This window comes from Geospiza fortis, unplaced genomic scaffold (genome assembly GCF_000277835.1).
Source record: "Geospiza fortis unplaced genomic scaffold, GeoFor_1.0 scaffold12, whole genome shotgun sequence".
In the NCBI taxonomy this organism is placed as follows: Eukaryota; Metazoa; Chordata; class Aves; order Passeriformes; family Thraupidae; genus Geospiza; species Geospiza fortis.
In genome coordinates, this window is record NW_005054323.1 from 3,431,978 (window position 1) to 3,450,513 (window position 18,536).

At 41.0% G+C, this 18,536-nt stretch overlaps 1 protein-coding gene across 1 annotated transcript; it reads left to right on the forward strand.

Annotated features, from left to right (window-relative positions):
• The first annotated feature begins 379 nt into the window (after positions 1-379).
• On the forward strand, positions 380-17,278 carry HACD4 (3-hydroxyacyl-CoA dehydratase 4). The gene is made up of 7 exons (XM_005420856.2): positions 380-454; positions 4,485-4,588; positions 5,486-5,613; positions 11,516-11,628; positions 14,011-14,117; positions 14,832-14,963; positions 15,675-17,278. Exons 2-7 carry the CDS (start codon positions 4,492-4,494, stop codon positions 15,755-15,757), a joined length of 660 nt encoding a protein of 219 aa, XP_005420913.1. The 5' UTR covers positions 380-454; positions 4,485-4,491; the 3' UTR covers positions 15,758-17,278.
• Positions 17,279-18,536: the final 1,258 nt, after the last annotated feature.

An 18,536-nucleotide genomic window follows, 5' to 3' on the forward strand; every position in this document is an offset into this window, starting at 1 on the left:
AGTTGATAGCATTGCTGTAGTGTTGATGATTTAAGCATAAAAGAAGCATTATAATTTTGCATTTCTTCTCACCAGTATCTTTCAAAACATTGCTTTAGGTTAAGAAATAAAGTTAGTGGGATTCACAGACTAGCTTATTGGTACGACAGCAAGAAACCAATTTAGATTAGATTAAGCTAGGTTAGGTTAGAGTAAGGCAGGTTCAGGTTGCGCTAGGCTGGGCTGGGCTGGGCTGACTGGGGGTCAGGGTAAATGCAGTGGAAGTATTTGGGCATAAAAACTTCTTTCTCGGGAAGTGCACTGCTGTTCCTGCTTAGTGCTACATGCGGTGACGTCGTGGGGCGGGGTAAGAGGAAAGAGGAGGGGTGATCTCCTAGCAAACAGCTGTTGCAGCTGCAGACAGGAAAAAGGAGAAAGCTCAGGAGCAGCAGCAGCAATCCGACCCCTGCAACAGGTAATACTGCTTGAGTGCAGGTGACACAGACCGGTCAAATGCAAAAAGGAGAGGGGAAAAACAGTGGGTGGCATGTGGGAGAAAAGTACAGCAGCTGTACTCAGCAGCTCTCTTCTTCCTGAACTACAGGGCTTGCAGCTTGTCAGGGGTAGGAAGGGGAAGACACAGAAGTTCAGACCAACATGACTTAATGTGACTTAGAAGGAAACTGTGTCAGCTGAGGGAATTTTCTAGCAGATCTTGCCTGCTGAGGGAAAAAAAAGAAAGGAACATTGCTCTCTGGTTTCAGCGTGGGGGCTGGTTCCTCATGTGTGGTCAGCCAGCACAGGCACACGGGAAGGCAGCAGAGCACAAGAGTCCTGAGGGGCAGGAAAGTGCTCTGTGCATGCAGGCCTGGGTGGGATCCTCCATGTGGGACAAGCCTGAGAGCAACCTGAGTGTGGCCTTCATCCTGTCACCCTGCAAGGGACACACAGATGGGGCAAGGGCTGACCTGATCTGGGTGCCTATGCTGTGCTGTCACCTTAGCTCATGGGGGAGCATGGTCCTGAGTACCCTTCAGACACTTAGGGCATCTACCTCCGTGCTTGCCTTGGATGGTAATTACCAAAGAGACACACTGAAGACCTTTGTGATAAAAATAATAAAATGCAGCAGTTACACTTTGTGAAATTTCTGCTCAAGGAAATACATCAGGCTTTGCAACGAAGATGATAAAATCTTTGCTCTGTGTGCTAGTTCTGACATTTCTTACATTTCATCTAGTTTTCCGGGTTTTGAGCCCACAGAGAAAGCAGATAAGTTTTCTGCTAAGCAAGGTTGATATTACATATGATAAGTGCATCCCTAGCATCTCAATGTATTTGGCATGAAATCAGCCACAGTAAAAATAAGGTGAAACTGACAATTAAAACAGGAGACAGCAAGTGCAGCCTTCTGGGTGTGTGTCTCCTGCAAGAGCTGTGTTTGTTTCTTTCTCCTGTCATCAGTGCAGGCAGAGTACTGAAACGTGCTGTGACCACCCCCCCCCCCCCCCCCCCCCCCCAACACAACACACGAGAAGCCAGCAAGTCTGAGGCAGGCTCAAGGACTGAACCCCTGCCTGATGTACAGTCTGTGTTTTGTCTGCAACAGTGGTGCAAAAGCAGGTTCTGGGAGTAAAATGGGGAGTCATCCCTGCTGTGAACTGACGAGAGCACAGGATCTAAATAAAGACCATCTCTTCTGCCCTTCACATTTCACATAGAAGCAGGTGCCTGAATTTTGTGTTGTGACACAGAGCTGTTGGGACAGGGAAATAGGTCATCTTCGGGCCGCTTCTGTTTCCGTAGGTAAAGAGGTCAGCCTTTGGGTGAGAAGGACCTTGGTGGAAAGTTACATTTCAGCTTCCTTTTATCACACTGAAATCACCTTTCAGTCTCTCTAGATTTCTTTGCTTCTGTGAAAAGCTTTTTGTTAGGTACCTTTTGTGCGGGGATTTTCAAAGTAGGCTGAAAAAAGTGATGCAGTCTCAGATCAGGGCTGTTTCTTCACAGTGGAGAGTTTCAGCTGGGGAGGGAGCTGTGCCACTTGCAGCTCTGGGCCAGGGTCTGTCTGCTGCCCAGCACCACATCCCTATACTCCCTGGGGAATATGGGGCCCTCCATTAATATCAGCAGTCTGTGCACATTTCAGCAGTCACTGGTATATTTTAAAGATGGTGTGTTCTAATGTGCAACAGCTGCCACACTGCCAAAACACTAATGTGAGGCTGTGTTTACAAATGTTACTCCCTGTTTGGTCAAGATTAAGTACCTTAATAACTGCAAAAACAACAATTTTCTAGCCAACCAATGCAGGAAGAGTTTGGAAAATACAGCCAAATCACTGAAAGACAGGCTCTGAGGATGACAGACAGACGTAGCAAACTAAACTTCAGAAGAGAGAAGCCATATGTTCAGCTTGCATCCAGCGCAATGCCCACACAGCAGCATCAGACCAAAAGAGTGGTGGAGCTGCTGACTGGAAAGCCTCAAGATTTTCATGTCTGTTCCTGTAACTTCCATACAAAAATGGAAGTTTTCGTACCTATCCATCCAGTAATAAGGCTGTTTCTTAACACAGAACAGTGTTCTTAATTTTTTATCTTTTTATAATATGTAGTTTCCCAACTTCTTCTTACCACAAGATGGAACAAAGTGTCATTCAGTAATAAAACAGATGGAATTTGGTTTAAATATTATTTGATCTCACTGGAGTTTAGTTCAATTCAGCTGTATCCTACTTCCAAAGGAAGGTATATATAAAATAGATTCCTTTGTTTTGGGTCCTTATATGTCTTATTATTACAGTATCAAAGGACAACGATGTCTTTTGGGAAATATTTTATTCCAACAAATCCTTTTGTGCTTATAGAAGTGATGATGTGAATAAATGTCATTCTGCATAACTGGAAGAGAGGAAGATAAGCACTTTTATAGCCTCCCTGTGATTTACCTACAATAAAAATTTAGAAGATCAGTTCATCTAGATCAATTTAAGTAAGTCTGTAAGTATTGTTACTTATGGTCCAATGCTAGGAATGATGGGTAGATCTAAGTCTATCAAATTTAGATATTTTTGAACAGAGAAATTTATTCCATTTATTAATGTACAGATACAAATGAAATGAAGTTTTTTGACAGAGACATACCACAAGGACACACAGGATCAAGGCACAACTTGAAGAGAATACTACTTAATAGGGCAGGAAATTAATAGGTCCAACAGAGGAGATAAATTCTAGTATAAAATTAACAAGTTAATTTCCTAAAAAGTAGTCTTACAGATGGAGGACAGGTAAACCTCTCTTTTCAGAATAGACTGGAAGAAAATACATTAATGGGAAATTGGGTATATGCAGAGCTTATGAAGTTTTGCAAAAAGTCAGATTGTCCATGAAAAGTATGTTAGAATAGATGCAAAACTTAGTCTTCTTCCACAGGAGATTTTGTTTATTAAATGCAACTTGAATCCAGGAGTTAATGGAGTGTCTTTGTTTAAGTACTTCCTCCTCTGGAGGCACAAATTTCCCTTTATGGATGCAGATTACCCTAATGATTGGTGGGAGCTCCGAAAATTTTTCTGAACATATGCTAAGTATATAGCAAGTCTATAGCAAGAAAGGGAGCCTTTAATCCATTAGACAGAGTTCTGTTCTGGGACCTCTGAGAGACACACACCATGATTAGTTTATATTTCACAGAATCAAAGAATGATTTGGGTTCAAAGAGACATTGAGACTTTTAATTTCCATTCAGCTTCCTCCAGTTCCAACACCCTTGCCATGGGCAGGGATGCCTTCCACTAGTCCAGGTTGCTCAGAACACCGTCCTTCTTTTGGCCTTGAACACTTCCAGAAATGGGGCATGCAGAGCTTCTCTGGGGAGCCAGTGCCTCACTACCTTCACAATAATGACTCTTTCCTTAATATCTAATCTTACTCTGCCTTCTTTCAGTCTAAAGCCATTCTCCCTTGTCCTGTCATTTCGTGCTCTTGTAAAATGTCTCCATCTTGTTAATTTTGCTTCAGGTACTGGAGGGCCACAATTAGGTCATCCTGAAACCTTCTCCAGGCTGAGCAGTCCCAGTTCTCTGAGCCTTTCCTCACAGGAGAAGTCCTCCATCCCCCTGATCATCTTGTTCTCTTGTGCTCTGATCCTCCTCTGGACTCTCTCCACCAGTTCCATGTCCTTCCTGTGCTGGGACCCCAGAGCTGATGCAGCCCTGCAGGTGGGGTCTCAGCAGAGCAGAGCAGAGGGGCAGAATCCCCTCCCTGGCCCTGCTGCCCACGCTGCTTTGGGTGCCCAGGACACGTTTGGCTCTCTGGGCTGGGAGTGCCCATGGCTGGGTCATGTCCAGCCTCCCATCCCCCAGCACCCCCAAGTCCTTCTTGGCAGGACTGCTCTCAATTTCAGCTCTTTTCCTTTGATTTATTGACAAGTCCAAAGAGGGTGCAATTTCTTACAATGCTGTTTTAATTCATATAGTTCATTATTTTCACTTTTCATAGCTTTACCATGAACATGTACCTGTTTGTGTATGACTTAATGCAATTCTGTGGACATTCTTGGATATTTACAAATATGATCGTCAGGTTCATGACGTTTGGAAAAGGTAAGGCTCCTTCTCTATTTTCCTTTGACATTTTAAGTGGCAGTGACAGACACACAGAGATATCAAATTAGAGATAAAGTTAAGATTATGAACATGTGTATGTCCAATACTAGGGACTGTAACTCAGTCAGAAAGGCATTCGATTAAAAAGGCTGAACAAATTATTTGTGCCTGTCTTCTACCCTTGTCACATTGGGAATGAAGCTCTTGTTTTGCTAATGAACTTCAATATTCAGTGGCATGCTAGTAACATTTGAATTAGACATAAATCTTAATGACTAGGTCCAGTCATTATGGCAAATATTGATCTTAGTGAAGCCACCAGGAGAGAATATCTTTGTGGTTATTACACATGATTCTCTATCTCCAAAAACATTACCATATATTTCTCTTTCTGTTGCCTGGGGTTAAGACACAAAAATAGAAAACTAGTGACTGGAAATTTAATATTACTTATAATGGTGGACAGTTGTAGGCATATAAAATGCCTACTTTCTGGACTACTTGTTTTCAGCAGTGCAGATACAGGTGGGAACTCAACATTTTTTAGTGTTTAGAAATTCCTTATGCATTTCCTCCACATTTTCTCCTATTTAGAAATACCCTAAAGCAGTATCTCTAAACCAACACATCCTGCACAGTGTTTGCCCATGCTTTAAGTACAGGGAATTTAATTCTTTTCTCAGCTTCCTGCCTCTGTGTCAGAGCCACACACACAGAGAGTGGATTGCCTCCTCCACTCCCTGAAGCTTTTCTTCTTCTACCCAGAAGTTTGGTACTGTGTGACCTTTATTTCTTGTCATCTCCAGTGATGATAGCGTATAAGCAAACCCAGTAGTTGCTCCAGACCATAACTGTATAACCATCCTCTCATCTTCCTCTTAATTTTGCCTTTAGATTCACTGGCTGACACGTTTCACTCCATAGGACTTGTAATGCGCCTTTGCCAGTTGTTATCTGTATTGGAGATCCTGCACATCCTCATTGGCATTGACAAAAGCCGTCTCCTCCCCAGGTTTTTGCAGGTAAGTTGGTTCTCAAAGCTCTCCTTGCATGACCAGTGCACATCAGCCATGGCTGCCCCGGGGACAAGCCCTGGCTGACCTACCCTGAAGGTTGCTCCTGCACCCTTCCTCAGGCAGCCTGGTTTCCTGGTAGTTTCCTATCTGCAGGAATTGCTTCCTCAGAACTGGGCTGTTTGGGAAAGAACTCTCCTGTCAAATTTTTTGTTTTTGAGTGAAACTGAATAGTGAGTACGCTATGCTTGGTCCCCAGAAAATGTCCAGATGAGTGGCCACCAGCAGATGCGGGTCAGTGGCCAATTGCAGTAATCAAACTCCAGGGAGGCTTGGTCCTTCTGAGTTTCTCCCTACATAACCTCCCAGCATCCCCATAGTCCCCCCAAGTTATCTTCCCCTCCTTCCAGAGGTGATGCACTCTCCTCTTTTTCCCTGACTTCCAGTAAGTTCTCTGTTTAACCAAGCTGGTCTTTTCCCCTAGTAGTTTGTCATATGTTCAGCTGAAGGCAGAAAACCACGCAAAACATCACATGCTATAGCAGAAAGCATGATAATAGTCTGACAATTTCCTTGCCATGCTATTTTTTATTTTTCCTTTTGGGTGCTAATATCAGGTTTTGTTATTTTTTTCTTAATGCATTGGAAAAAGGAAAATGATTACTTGAATTTACCTTCAAACCTTTTCAATCCTTAGTATTTGAGTAATGCTGAAACTCCTATTTCTCTCAGCTGTCAGAAGGCAGAAGACCAAGAGTAGTTAGTTATGTTTTTAGTTTTCTGGATAGCCCATTCTTGTCAAGTGACATATTCATGGGTGAAGATGTTCCTCTTTTCAAGTCTTCATTAACTCTCTAAATAATTAATTAACTAATTGACTAATACAGATCTCTGTTCTTTACACTGCTCCCTAAGTATGGTAGCAAATCCATCAAAATGTAAAGAAATGCTTTTCCTTGCCTAAATCCACAGGCTTTGATGCTAATCTAGGGGAGAAAGAAGGTTCGTATCTAGTATGACCTGTAACAAATTTCACGTCTTGGAAAGAAGAGCACCCTGCTCTTAGTCATTAAAGCAAGCCTTGCCCTGACAGAGTTTACACATTCCCCAGCCCTGACATAGTCTGTTTCTTTCCTAGCCAGGCTTACACAAGGCAGAGATCAGGGAGGCCTGCACAAACACTATTCTCTGTTGCCACAAATGACATTAGTATGAAACGGATATTCTGAGCAAGAAAACGGTGACCTTTCTTGGGCAATGCGGTTTGTGCAGTGCTGTCCTGGAAAACACGGAGAAGCGGCTCAGGGAACCATATGGCACTGTGGCTCTCAGTGTTCACCTCACACCAAATACAGTTTTGGATCCTTACTTGGTTCTTTCCCCATCTGCACTCTCACCACAAACAATTCTCTTCCCTTGATGTTAGCAGCAGCCTCATGCTGTTCAAGCAAGATTCATGAGCTCTTTGGTGGAGACTCAGCTGTCCCGTGGGTTGCCAGTTGTGCTGAGAATGTAGGTTAAGCAGCTGTGTGCCACTACTACTCCCACATGCCTCGTCACACTTTCTTCACTGACTCTTAGGAAGAAAAAAATGTTATATTTTTCACAATGAACTAGGGAAGGACAGTTGGTTAAGAGATGTTTACCTTGCTACGGCTTTCTAGACTCTTGCACAGTCAGGGCACTGATAAAGGTGTACGAATTTGAGAGGGGCTGCCTGGTTCTGTGCTCCCATCACCTATTCCAACTCAGAGCTTAAAACATACCCCTGTATGTATCCATCATTAACAGGCATATGCATGCACATCCATGGTGAAGTTCACTTGGGGTGATCACTACAATGAGAGAACAGGTGGGTCGGGCAATGTCAGGGAAGCACATGGGTGGAGGCGTAAATTAACATTGAATAAAACAAGCTGGGAAAGGGCCTCGTGGTGGCAGGTTGTTCTGTAGGCATTATAGCAAATACAAGACGTAAATGAACCCTTGAGTGAAAGATTTCTGCCTATTGCATTTGTTGTGGTTTAGTAGCATTTAAGAAAACCACTTTGAGATACATGATACAATTAGTGGAAAAACAAAGTCAGAGGAGTCTTCTGGAAAAATTCATTGAGGGACAAAGTCTCAGGCCACCAGGTACCCGAAAAGAGCAAGGCAGGTCAAGGCCAACTCACCATGAAAGAAAGATGAGTTCTGTGTGATGGATGTGCTGGGGTAAGGTGAGGCAGGGGATGGTCACAAAGCTGGTGCAAGGGGATGTCTCTCAGGCCATTTACACCTTAAATAATTGGAGGAGGGCAGGAGAACATGTCAAATGTCATTTTCACCACCAAAACAGAAGGTAAAGAAATGTGTTAGTCTGGCTAGGGAGTAAAGGCTGAAAGGACTTGTACCATAGCGAGGAGAGAGGAAAGGTCTAAGAAAAGACTGGTGCTTTTGTGAAACAAAGAGCAGTTCTTCATCCTGTGCAAACAAATTGGATTTACAAAACCAAAAGCAATGTACTATAGTTTTGTGATAAAAAAAATATTTTTTAACTTTAAATATTTAGTGTCATTTTTCTCACTTTCTTCTGCTGTTTTTTTGTTAATATACACTAAATTAAAGAACTATGTAAGCATTTCAGGTACTGAGTATGAAATTGCACAGTCATCTTATTAAAAAATGGAAGTGAATGTGCTATTTTCTCTAGCCAAATTTGCTCTGTTTCACTTACTTAATTAACAAACATAGTCTGCCTTGCAGAAACTTATATCACCCTACAGAACCTGCGGTATTCTATGAGAGATCAGTGTCAGAAAAGGAAGGAAATTCCAATTTGATTTTAAAGGAGGAATGAAAAGTGAAAACATTACATTTATGCTTTGTGATATGTCAGCTCATACTTCCTTTTTATGAATGTGAAAACATAGGACTTGTAGTTTTGTGCTTTATTTTTTTATTTAAAGCATGAGAATAGTTACAGAGAATATCACATCTTCATTCATGCAAGGACAGATGATCCATGCAGGAAATGATCCACAGCTAAGCGGCAGCACATGCATTTTATCTACGTGTGTATATGTGTGTGTATTTATAAATGTACATGAGTCCATGTATATATGCATACAGATACGTGTGTACATATATCAACACAATATCAAAACATAATACTCTTCTCCAAGAAGCACTCTGCCTCTTGCAGAAAATATCCCCAGCCTTTGACTAACTTCTGCATTTACCTTTGATCTGTGTGGGTTAACCAAAACTAGGAGTGCTATGAAAAGAAAGAGAAAAAAAGCAAGCAGTCAGGCAACCTGCTGATTTGTGCAGAGAAAGAAGTAGAATGCCACTGTCTCTCCTCATGGGGATATCAAAATTGTCCTGAGCAGCCAGCTCTGTGTCCTGCCCCGTAGATGTGCTCCTGACCAAGGCCACATCCTTCTAGTCTTAGTGTCTGGTGGCTGCTTTGTGCAGCCCATTGCTTGCCAGATGAGACCACAGTCTAACAGGAACAAAATACCTCAAGACAACCAGTTTGTGCCATGTCCAATTTCCTGTTCTTGCAGGTGCTTAACATGCTTTATAGTTTGATTACTAGACCCCTTCACGTGTAATTAGCAAACCTGCGTGCCTCCATTGCTCCCCTTCCCCAGTATGAATCTCTGATGGAGGAAATCTGCTGAACTCCAGGTAGGTGGTTCTCACTGCCTCATGTTTCTGCTTGTATCCTGGGGAGAGAAGAAAATCCACAGCTGCTTCCACTTCCAGATTATAAGGCTGAATTGTGGGTCTCCATAGTCATTCTGTCGCTGGCCAGCACACCTCCATTTGAAAATGGAGTTTCAGACTGGAGTTTGAAATGGTAACTACCTTTCTACTGCTTGTCCTTTCTCTCACTGAAATGGGATTGGATCCGAACCATTTACCCCATGCTCTAGCACATTTCCTCCTAGCCATTTTTTGAAAAGTGAGTGACCATTTGGAAAATCTTCCAGCTCTGACATCTAAGAACATGTCCATCTTTTCACTGTCATGATGAAGCCCTTGGTCTCTACCACAACTACCTGTGGCAATTCCCTGAAATAGCTTTTGTATAAAAAATAATGCAGAACTCTCTCTCCACATCTCAAGTCTGATTTTAGGGTCAGTGACAAAATGCCCACACCACCAATGCTGCATTCTTTACCACTATACATCTAACAATTTTAACTCAGATCCTATTTTATCTGCTCTCTCCAGCACACAATCTCACCCAGTGCTCACACAGCTTTTACCTTTGTTTTGATTTCCTTCTTGTGATGGTTGCCTTGCCGTGTTTCTTGTATCTCTGTTCTATCTGGTTTCAGATCTGCATCAATACTTCCAGTTCCCCCATGTTTTTGCCATGTACCTCAGCATCAGTGTACAAACACAAGCATATTAGCTCTCACTTTCTGTTTCCTGACCCATCTATACAGAAGTCTGCCAACATCTGACCTTTTTAAAGATCAGTTCCTCAGTTAGAGACCTATGGGATCAGCAGCAAAAGATGACAGTCACAGGAGGGTGAGAAACAGGAAAACCACTTTTAGCTGTTGTGGCCCCTCAGTGCTTTCCAAGGTGAGGAACCATATCCCTGGGGGATAGACGGGCTCTCTTTCTGTATGAAAAATTGCTCTGACGTAATTTTGCTGAATAGTGAAGGCTGCTTTATCTGACAGATGTGGTTTGTAAAAAAAGAGAGCTTGTGGCCAGAATGGTCCATGCAGGAACCTGTAAATATTATGTAGCAAAACTACCACACAAACTTGCTGAGAGCCAAAATTCTTTGTTTAAGGTAGGGGTTTGGGGAAACCAATGAAGAATAACAATGCTTAAAAAAACCCTTGGTAATCCACTTTAATTTTGTAACTTTTAACTGACTTGACATCACAACTTGTGAAATCATTACAACTAATGTACCTTATGGAAGACATGGCATTGGATAAAAAAATCCAACCTAATAAAGCTACATCAATTCATACCAACTGCTTAGGTGCATGTTTTCTCCTTCAACACTTTCAAATACTGTATTTGTAAATCAGAGTGAATTGTTATTGTTCTAGGACAACTTGACAACTCTTGGAGTACCGATGAAGGGCGAGGCATGGATACTGTTAGAGAAATTGTCAGGAAAGCTGCAAAAAGACACACTTTAAAAAAATTTCTTGAGTTTTAATATTACCAAAGTATTTATTTTAAGCTGGAGACACTGCCTCTTTAATCCACTTTATCTTTTTGTTTGTGGGTTGGATAAAGTTCAGCCACTAGAAAAATGCTAGGACATAAATACTATGGCAATCATTCACGTAAGTGACAAGCTTAAACCCACTTCCTGTAACCAAGAATAAGACGAAAAGAAAGATAAGGAATTCTACTTTTCCTCCTTCTTTCTGCAAATCTTACATGAAAGAGATTCCTTGGGATACAGATTTCCAAGATATGAGGAGCAGGTCTGGGAGTGTAAGATCAGTATTTTCTGGCATATGACCCCCCTCAAGAAGGGCCCTCTGTATCCTACTGCCTCCCACACAGCCTGCAAGCAAGGAAGTTTATCCTGGAAGCTTATCCCTGCCAGCCCTCCAGGTAGGCAGGTGCAGCAGGAGTAGTCCTTGCTTCCATGACCTCCCTGAGTTCACCCACAGGTTTCTTTGGCTACAAACACAAGTCATCACAGCTGGCAAGCCACCTTCCACATGTGCCATAACAGGTCTTTGATGCTACAGCCAGCTTTGTCCACTTCTCTTTGCTGAAGGACGTTGAACAAAAGCAGGCCATGGAACAAAATATTCACTGCTAATTTTGTGTAAAGAAAACTGTATCCATTTGTCGCCTCTATTTTGCCAGAATGCCACAGAAATTACAGTTAGAGAAGGTGCTAACTGAATTCAAAGTTTTCTTTTCTTTTCAGATCACGGAGAGAATAATTATTTTATTTGTCGTGATCAACAGTCAGGAAGAAGTACAAGGGAAATATGTCGTCTGTGTTTTATTTTTCCTTTGGAATTTATTAGATGTGGTCAGGTAAGGGGTCAACATTAAAACCATGAGGGGAAAATGGGTTATTCTTGCCAGCTGAACTCTACCCCCATTGTGCAGCAGGCTCATTTAATTGTTTCAAAATTGGCAAAGCATATTATCCATTTTTAAATAAAAGCTTGAACTTTTTAAGTTACCTAATGATTTTTACAAAAATCCACATGGCTAAGATGCAAAGTAATTTACAGATGTAAGATAGAGTAATGCATTAGCAGACTGCATTAATATTTGTAGTTCAAAGACTTTGACATTTTTAACAAAAATTTAGAAGGCAATCATAACTACCTTCTGGAGAACAGCAATTCCTGAAACCATCCTGGTTGACATTACCACCCTGTTGCTTTATTATTTTTTTATCCACTTTGATCCAAGATTGACAGCACAGTAAGGTAGCACCAGCAGAACTTCTTGCAAAGGCAAGAAGACTATTCTGGTTGATTGCACTGTGCTTTCCAAAAAGCCAAGAGCTCCTACTCCTGATGCAGGAGACTGAGAATTTTGATGTAGTAGGGCATATATCACACCACAACAACAACACATACTTCTCATATATAATGTAAGCCTCTATGCACCTCAGTTTGTAGGCTTATAACGTGTAAATACAGAATTAAGAAGCATTTTAAGAAGACAGCTTTCACAGCAACCTATGTATTGCAGCAAAACTTTTTTCCTTGATGAAATGCCTTCTGCTAATTTAGATATATTGCTTAGGGCACTACCTGAAGAATATAGTTTTAGGCAGCAAAGGAAATTTATGTTGTAAATAACAAAGAGATATGAAACAGGAAAGTGTCAGAGAGAATTAATAAAGATTTTAAGTCAGCTTCAGAGTATTTCAAAATACATTTTAATAGGCTGCTGCTTGTATTAATTATTTTGATTATAGTTCCCTCCCATTTCTTCTTGAAGTTTGTAAAACTAAAGCAGTAGAACCTAATCTGAAATGAAAGGGTTCAGTGCAGCTGGAGAAATGCCAACAGTATAAACAATGTTGGCTGTGAACTTTTGTCAGTGCATAATAGTACCATTGATGCATCATTATTTTCTACCCTTGCTAAAGAACAGAGTTAAACACCACAGCAGTAACAGCAGTTGTTTAACAGGAAAGCTTCTGTGGTCTATAGCAGCAAATTACCAATTCAAATAAACCATAATACAACTCATACACATTTAGAATTCTTACCTGATTTATCTTACAGCATCCATGACAATGTCCTAGTATCTCAAAGAAGTATTCATGTCTAAAAGTCCATAGGCATCTCTCCCATCCCTTAGCCAACTACTCTTGAAGTATTATAAGTTTTTCCACATAAAGGTTCAGGGACATAAATTTCTCTGAAAGACTACTTATTAGGCATCACGGCTAGTGATATACTGACAACAAGGTCTGATTTTTTTCGGCTTATACCATAACAGTCCATGGAATTGTATAGAATGGGAGTAGCTGTTTCTTTTTTGTATTGTGTTGAGATTCAGTCTTAAGAGCAACAATACTAGAAAAATGGAGACAATCCTGAGGTTGCAGACAGCAGCATTGAGAGACAATGGTCCATTTTCAATGGTCCACTCTTCTACATTCAAGCTATGATGCAAAATTAATCATATTAATCAATAAAAAGGGAATACAGGTGTGTTTAACACTAGTTTTATCTGTCAGAAAGTCTAGCAAGCTCACAGTGCAAAAAGTCTTTCAGCTGACCAAAAATGTAATCAGACCTGTTTCTCCAGTGTTTGGAGAGCTGCTGTACCACTTTAAGATCAAACCAAGATCAGGTCACCTTTGGAGGCTGAAGTACTAAGCATTCTGTTCTCCCTATAAGCAACAGCAGCAGCCACAGTAAAAATAAAATGCTGCAGTACACTGTGAGCAACTGCTTTTTTCGGACCTACTACTCCTGCTGAGGTCCAGGAGGGCGACAGATGTACTACCAGTTATGTACCTGCAATTGTCTTCTTGTTTAGCCTTCTCCAGCAGTGATTCAGCTAGCTCAGCAGTCATAAATCAGGATTGTCTCAGTCCCAAGCAGCAGTGGTATTCTGCCTGGCCCTCTCAGTTGCAACACCCCCATGTGAAATCCATTTTCTGATGGAGCCGTATGAAATCGTGCTGGTTTCTGGTAGAGCTTCTTGTCTGGGGGGCTTTATTGCTGTCTGCCTGCTCCAGGGTAGCACCACAGGTAACTCTTCTGATAAATTGAGCCATCTACTTTCAGGCATTGGAGTCTGAACAAAAACTGTTGCTGGCTCTGAAATTTACTTAGACAGCTCCAAGCTCTTCTGCAAGTCCTTTGAATTTTCCACTAGTGTATTTTTATTCTAAAGACATCATAATTTCCTCTGAGACCATCTGCTTTCCTCTTATTGCAGGTACACTTACAATATGTTGGCAATGATGGGCATATACTACCTACCACTAACGTGGCTCAACTTCTCACTCTGCATCCCGCTTTATCCCCTTTCAGTTCTGGCTAAAGGTAAGGAGTTGGGAAGGGTACCAACCACTTGGTTCCTTAATATTCTTCAGTAAAATGTGATCACTTCAAATGCTGTTTCTGGTTAACATAGTTCCTCATGTGTTGCCGAAGCTGTCATAAATGTTCATGTTCCTTCATATTAACCTCTATGTCACCTCTGTCTCTCTTTTCTGTTATTTTTTCTTTAATAGGGACTGTCTGGGGTTTGGGGTTATGTGTCTGGTAGGTTTTAGGGGTTTTCTGTTTGCTTGGTGTTAAGTTTTTAAAAATCTAGGAGAATGTTCTTTTTGTCTAAGTCAAGCAGAAAGATACCCTCATAAAAGACATATGGATTCCTCCCTTTCAGACTGAGTGTACTGGACAGCAAGTTCCAAAGCTTCTCCCCAGCTAAGGCTGACCTTACTGGCTCAGACCATATTTAGCAGGTTATCATACTTACATCTGCCCACTGAGAACACACTGAAAGTTTCTGACAGAACTTGTTAGTGAATAGGATGTATTTATTGATTCTAGTATTTAGAGCAATTAGCACCCCTAACCTACAAAACTGAACTCAAGGAGAAAACATGCATATGTATATGAATACATATATATATATATATATATATATATATATGTGTAGGTATACAAAATATAAAAGGTAACTGACTTGTTCATAAAGCTTTTGATGATCTTCTGCTTCCTTTAGGCTAAGAATTTACCATGTTTTTACAGGATTTGCAATTTGTGTATCACTGCCTTATTTTGAATCCTTTGGCACATACTCCATCAAGCTACCATTTCCATTTACCTTCTCAATCTACTTCCCCTATGTTCTGAAAATGTACCTGATACTGCTCTTTGCAGGTAAGTATCTCATCTTCCAGAGAGCTGGGTCTCAGCGCTACTGGGATGCCCTTGCAACAAAATATCAAATTTGTACTGGGCCTTTCACAAACTCTAACCCTCTCTGCTACATCTCCTGCAGACCACTGCAGGAAAGTGCATCACTACCTGTTTTGATTTCTAGTATCTTTCAAATACAAATAGTTAAATATGCAAGATACACCATGCCTATGGTGCATAAAGACACAAACCTATAGAAGTTGTTTCAGTGATGCTTGCCTTACAGCTATTTAGTGAAACTTGCTTTTTTGTTTGTTTTTTTTTTTTTAATCAATTCCCATTTGATCATACACTGGTTCTGTGTAACTGTTCCTCACTCATAACTCCTAGCTGGGATGAAAAATTATATCTAAATTAGGACTTTTACAGCATGATTATTGAAAGAGATGAAAAAAACAAGGCTACTCTAAAACTTGCATGTAAACAGATACCTTCTCCTTCTCATCAAAACACTTTGGAAAAATTTCAACCGAATTTAGCTGCATCATACAGAAGTCTTTGGTCTGTCATTGGCTTTAGGATTTGAAGGATCTCATTTTTATGATGGAGTGTTCTGTTCCTAAGTACATGGAAGGAACTGTGCAAGGTTGCTCTTACAGTTCCTTCTAAATTAATTGTTGACAGTTTGAATTCTACTCCTTTGTTCTTACACTGTTTTGTGTTTTGATTCAGGTATGTGCTTTATCATCCGGAACCTCTTCTCCGAGAGAATGGCACACTTAGGGACAAGCAACATCAAAAATAAAAGAAGCTAAGTTGATATTTTGTTTGGAAGGACAAAATACATTCCTAGGGGATTGCTGCACATAGTAGTTAAAAACAAACTGGAAGGATTTCTCAATGCAAAACTCCTCTTTGCATGAACATTATCTGGAATTATGTAGAATTTTCAGAAAAGGCAGATCTCTTGAATGCACCTCAAAAATACAGCAGCTTTTGAAAAATTTTGAATGTTTTGACTTCAAATGGCCCGAGTTTTTTAAATTAAGGGTTTTTTTCTAATATATGTTACAGAATTCTGAAAAAATTGAGCATGCCACAACTCACAGCCACACCCTTATATCACTGTTCTTATCTATAGCTACAGATATTCTGTAATGACAATATAATTTAATCTGTAAGATTACTTTATACTAGGCCAACGTTATGTACCTCACATATAAATGCTAAATTGGCTGGAACTGGAATTTCTCAAGCAGCAGAAGCCAGAACCTTTGCAGCCTAGAGACTAACATGCTGATTAACATGCTGATTAACCCAGGTGTTCACTAAGGATCCTTCATGTTCGGGTCTCATCCTTCAGTTATCAAAAGACGGTTTCAGAAAATGCAGCTAAATCAGAAAGGCAAGCGATATGGTACTCATCTACTATATATTCAAGGGGATGTTTAAGGTCAGAAATAAACACTTGTTATCATGTGTTTGGCATGTCCCTCTCTTACCCCACAGTAATTTCCTTCCATGATGAACAGCAGATAGATATGTGCAAAAGAAGCGTGTGATGTAATCAGGTCAAATAATATGTTGTTCCTAAAAGGGAACTGAATGACTGTCAAAAGCCATGTGCAAAATTCTAGGCATTTAACTCAATTGTATTGCTCCTCATACTTCTCTAGGATAAACTGTGAGAATGCAAGTAGAACATAGGCTTTTCAAAGGTTGGCAATGAGGAATATGCACAGCAACCCAACAGATTATACAGGCAAGAATAGCTAAATAATTCCTTAGAGGCTGGCAGGAGCTTTTCTGATGTTTCATCTGTATTGATTATCACCTATGTTTCAATTTGAGCATGCAGGGGAGAAAAGTGAGGCTATTTTTTTTTTTAGCTGACTGAAAACTGTGGGAAGGGAGCCTAGATAGCAGGAGTAGGAGAGAACGTAATATTTAAAGGGAAACTAAATACTGTTAAAATATGAAGAGGCTTTTGCCTGTACAACTTTTCAAACCATGCAGCCTAAGAGGTTATATAAGGAAACAGTGAAGCTAAATTAATTTGTTATGAAAGGTCACCTACTATAATTTCTATTTATTTAATACATGTGGCAGAGAATGCCTGCAGACTATTTTGACCACTGAGTAATTACAGACCATAAGGAACAAGATCACACTTAGAGTAGTATAGTGTCAACCCTGGATTCGTTTTTTTCAAACCACTGCAAACAGAAATTTGGAACTTTGTAGAGAAACAGGAGTGCTTTCACTTTGGGCTTTTGTCTCACCCAAACTGATTCAAGTGTGAACAGTGTTAAGAAACATATAGAGCGGCTGAATAAGGTGACAGTTTTGAAGACAGCCAGAGTAAGTCCACATTAAACTACTATATAGCTTGCTAAAGTTGAAACATGAACCTTTATTCCTTGGAAATTCAACCCAACATGCCAGAAACAGCTGGTTCCAGCCAGTTCCAAAATGGAGCCACTGCAGGATACTGCTGTGCCAAACAGCAAAGATGATGCTATGGCATTTCTCTGAAAACTTAAGAAAAGGTAAGAAATGTTACACAAAAGTGTAACAAAAGTGGCTGCAAGAAAGAAGAGTAAGAAAAATGTAAGAGAATCAGCTCTGTACATTGACACCAAGGTCAATGGAAAAGGAGAGGAAGAGCTACTCTAGGCACTGCAGCAGATTCCTCTGCAGGCCATGAAGACCATGGTGGAACAGGTTGTCCCTCTGCAACCCAAGGAGAAACAGACCAGACAGGATATCCACATGGCAGCCTGTGGAGGACGCCAAGCTGGAGCAGGTGGCTGTGCCCTGAGGGAAGCTGCAGCCCATGGAGAGCCCACAGAAGCAAAACAGGAACTGTAGCCCATTAGGGACCCCTATTGAGGTAGCTTTGTCCTAATGGACTGTACCCCATGGAAAGGACCTATGCTAGAGCAGTGCTTGAAGAGCTGCAGCTTGTGAGATGAAGCCATGAAGGACTGTGCCTCATGGGAGGGACCCCCATGCTGGATCAGAGCAACTATGAGAAAACAAACAAGCAGCAGAGATTAAGGCTGATTACCTAAGTGCAATCCCCACACCCACCTTATACTGCCTGGGGAGGGAGGAGGTAGAAAATGCAGGATTGAAGGAGTAAGGTGAACCTAGGAAGAAGGGAGGCATAGGCGGGAGGTAATTCTAGTTTTGCCTTTTTTCTTTCCATCCTACTCTATTTTTAATTGGCAATAAATTTTTCTTCCACAAGTTGAAGTTGTTTTTGTGACAGTGAATAGTAAATGGTCGCTCTGTCTTTATCTTGACCCATGAACTTTCTCATCCTATTTTCTCCCTGTCCTGTTGAGGAGGAGGAGGAGGGAGATTGAATGTCCCTCCCTGTTGAGGAGATGGGGCTGACTGGACATCTGGAAGGCAGCTGAGGTCAAACCTATCACAGATAAAGCCATGTTTATTGTTATATGTTAAAAATGTTACATCTTGAGCCTTATAGCTGGGTAAAAGGTGGAATAGGAAAAGGATTCTTTAAAATTCACTATGGTGAGGTTCCCCAAGTGTAATCTGCATGAAAAAAGCATGGAGCTTATGGGA

Bases quoted from the DNA above. Each gene is read 5' to 3' on its own strand.
- HACD4 (XM_005420856.2), top strand. From the start codon at position 4,492: ATGAACATGTACCTGTTTGTGTATGACTTAATGCAATTCTGTGGACAT. The intron at 4,589-5,485 runs GTAAGGCTCCTT...TTTTGCCTTTAG, and splicing joins GTTCATGACGTTTGGAAAAG to ATTCACTGGCTGACACGTTT. The intron at 5,614-11,515 runs GTAAGTTGGTTC...TTTTCTTTTCAG, and splicing joins TCCTCCCCAGGTTTTTGCAG to ATCACGGAGAGAATAATTAT.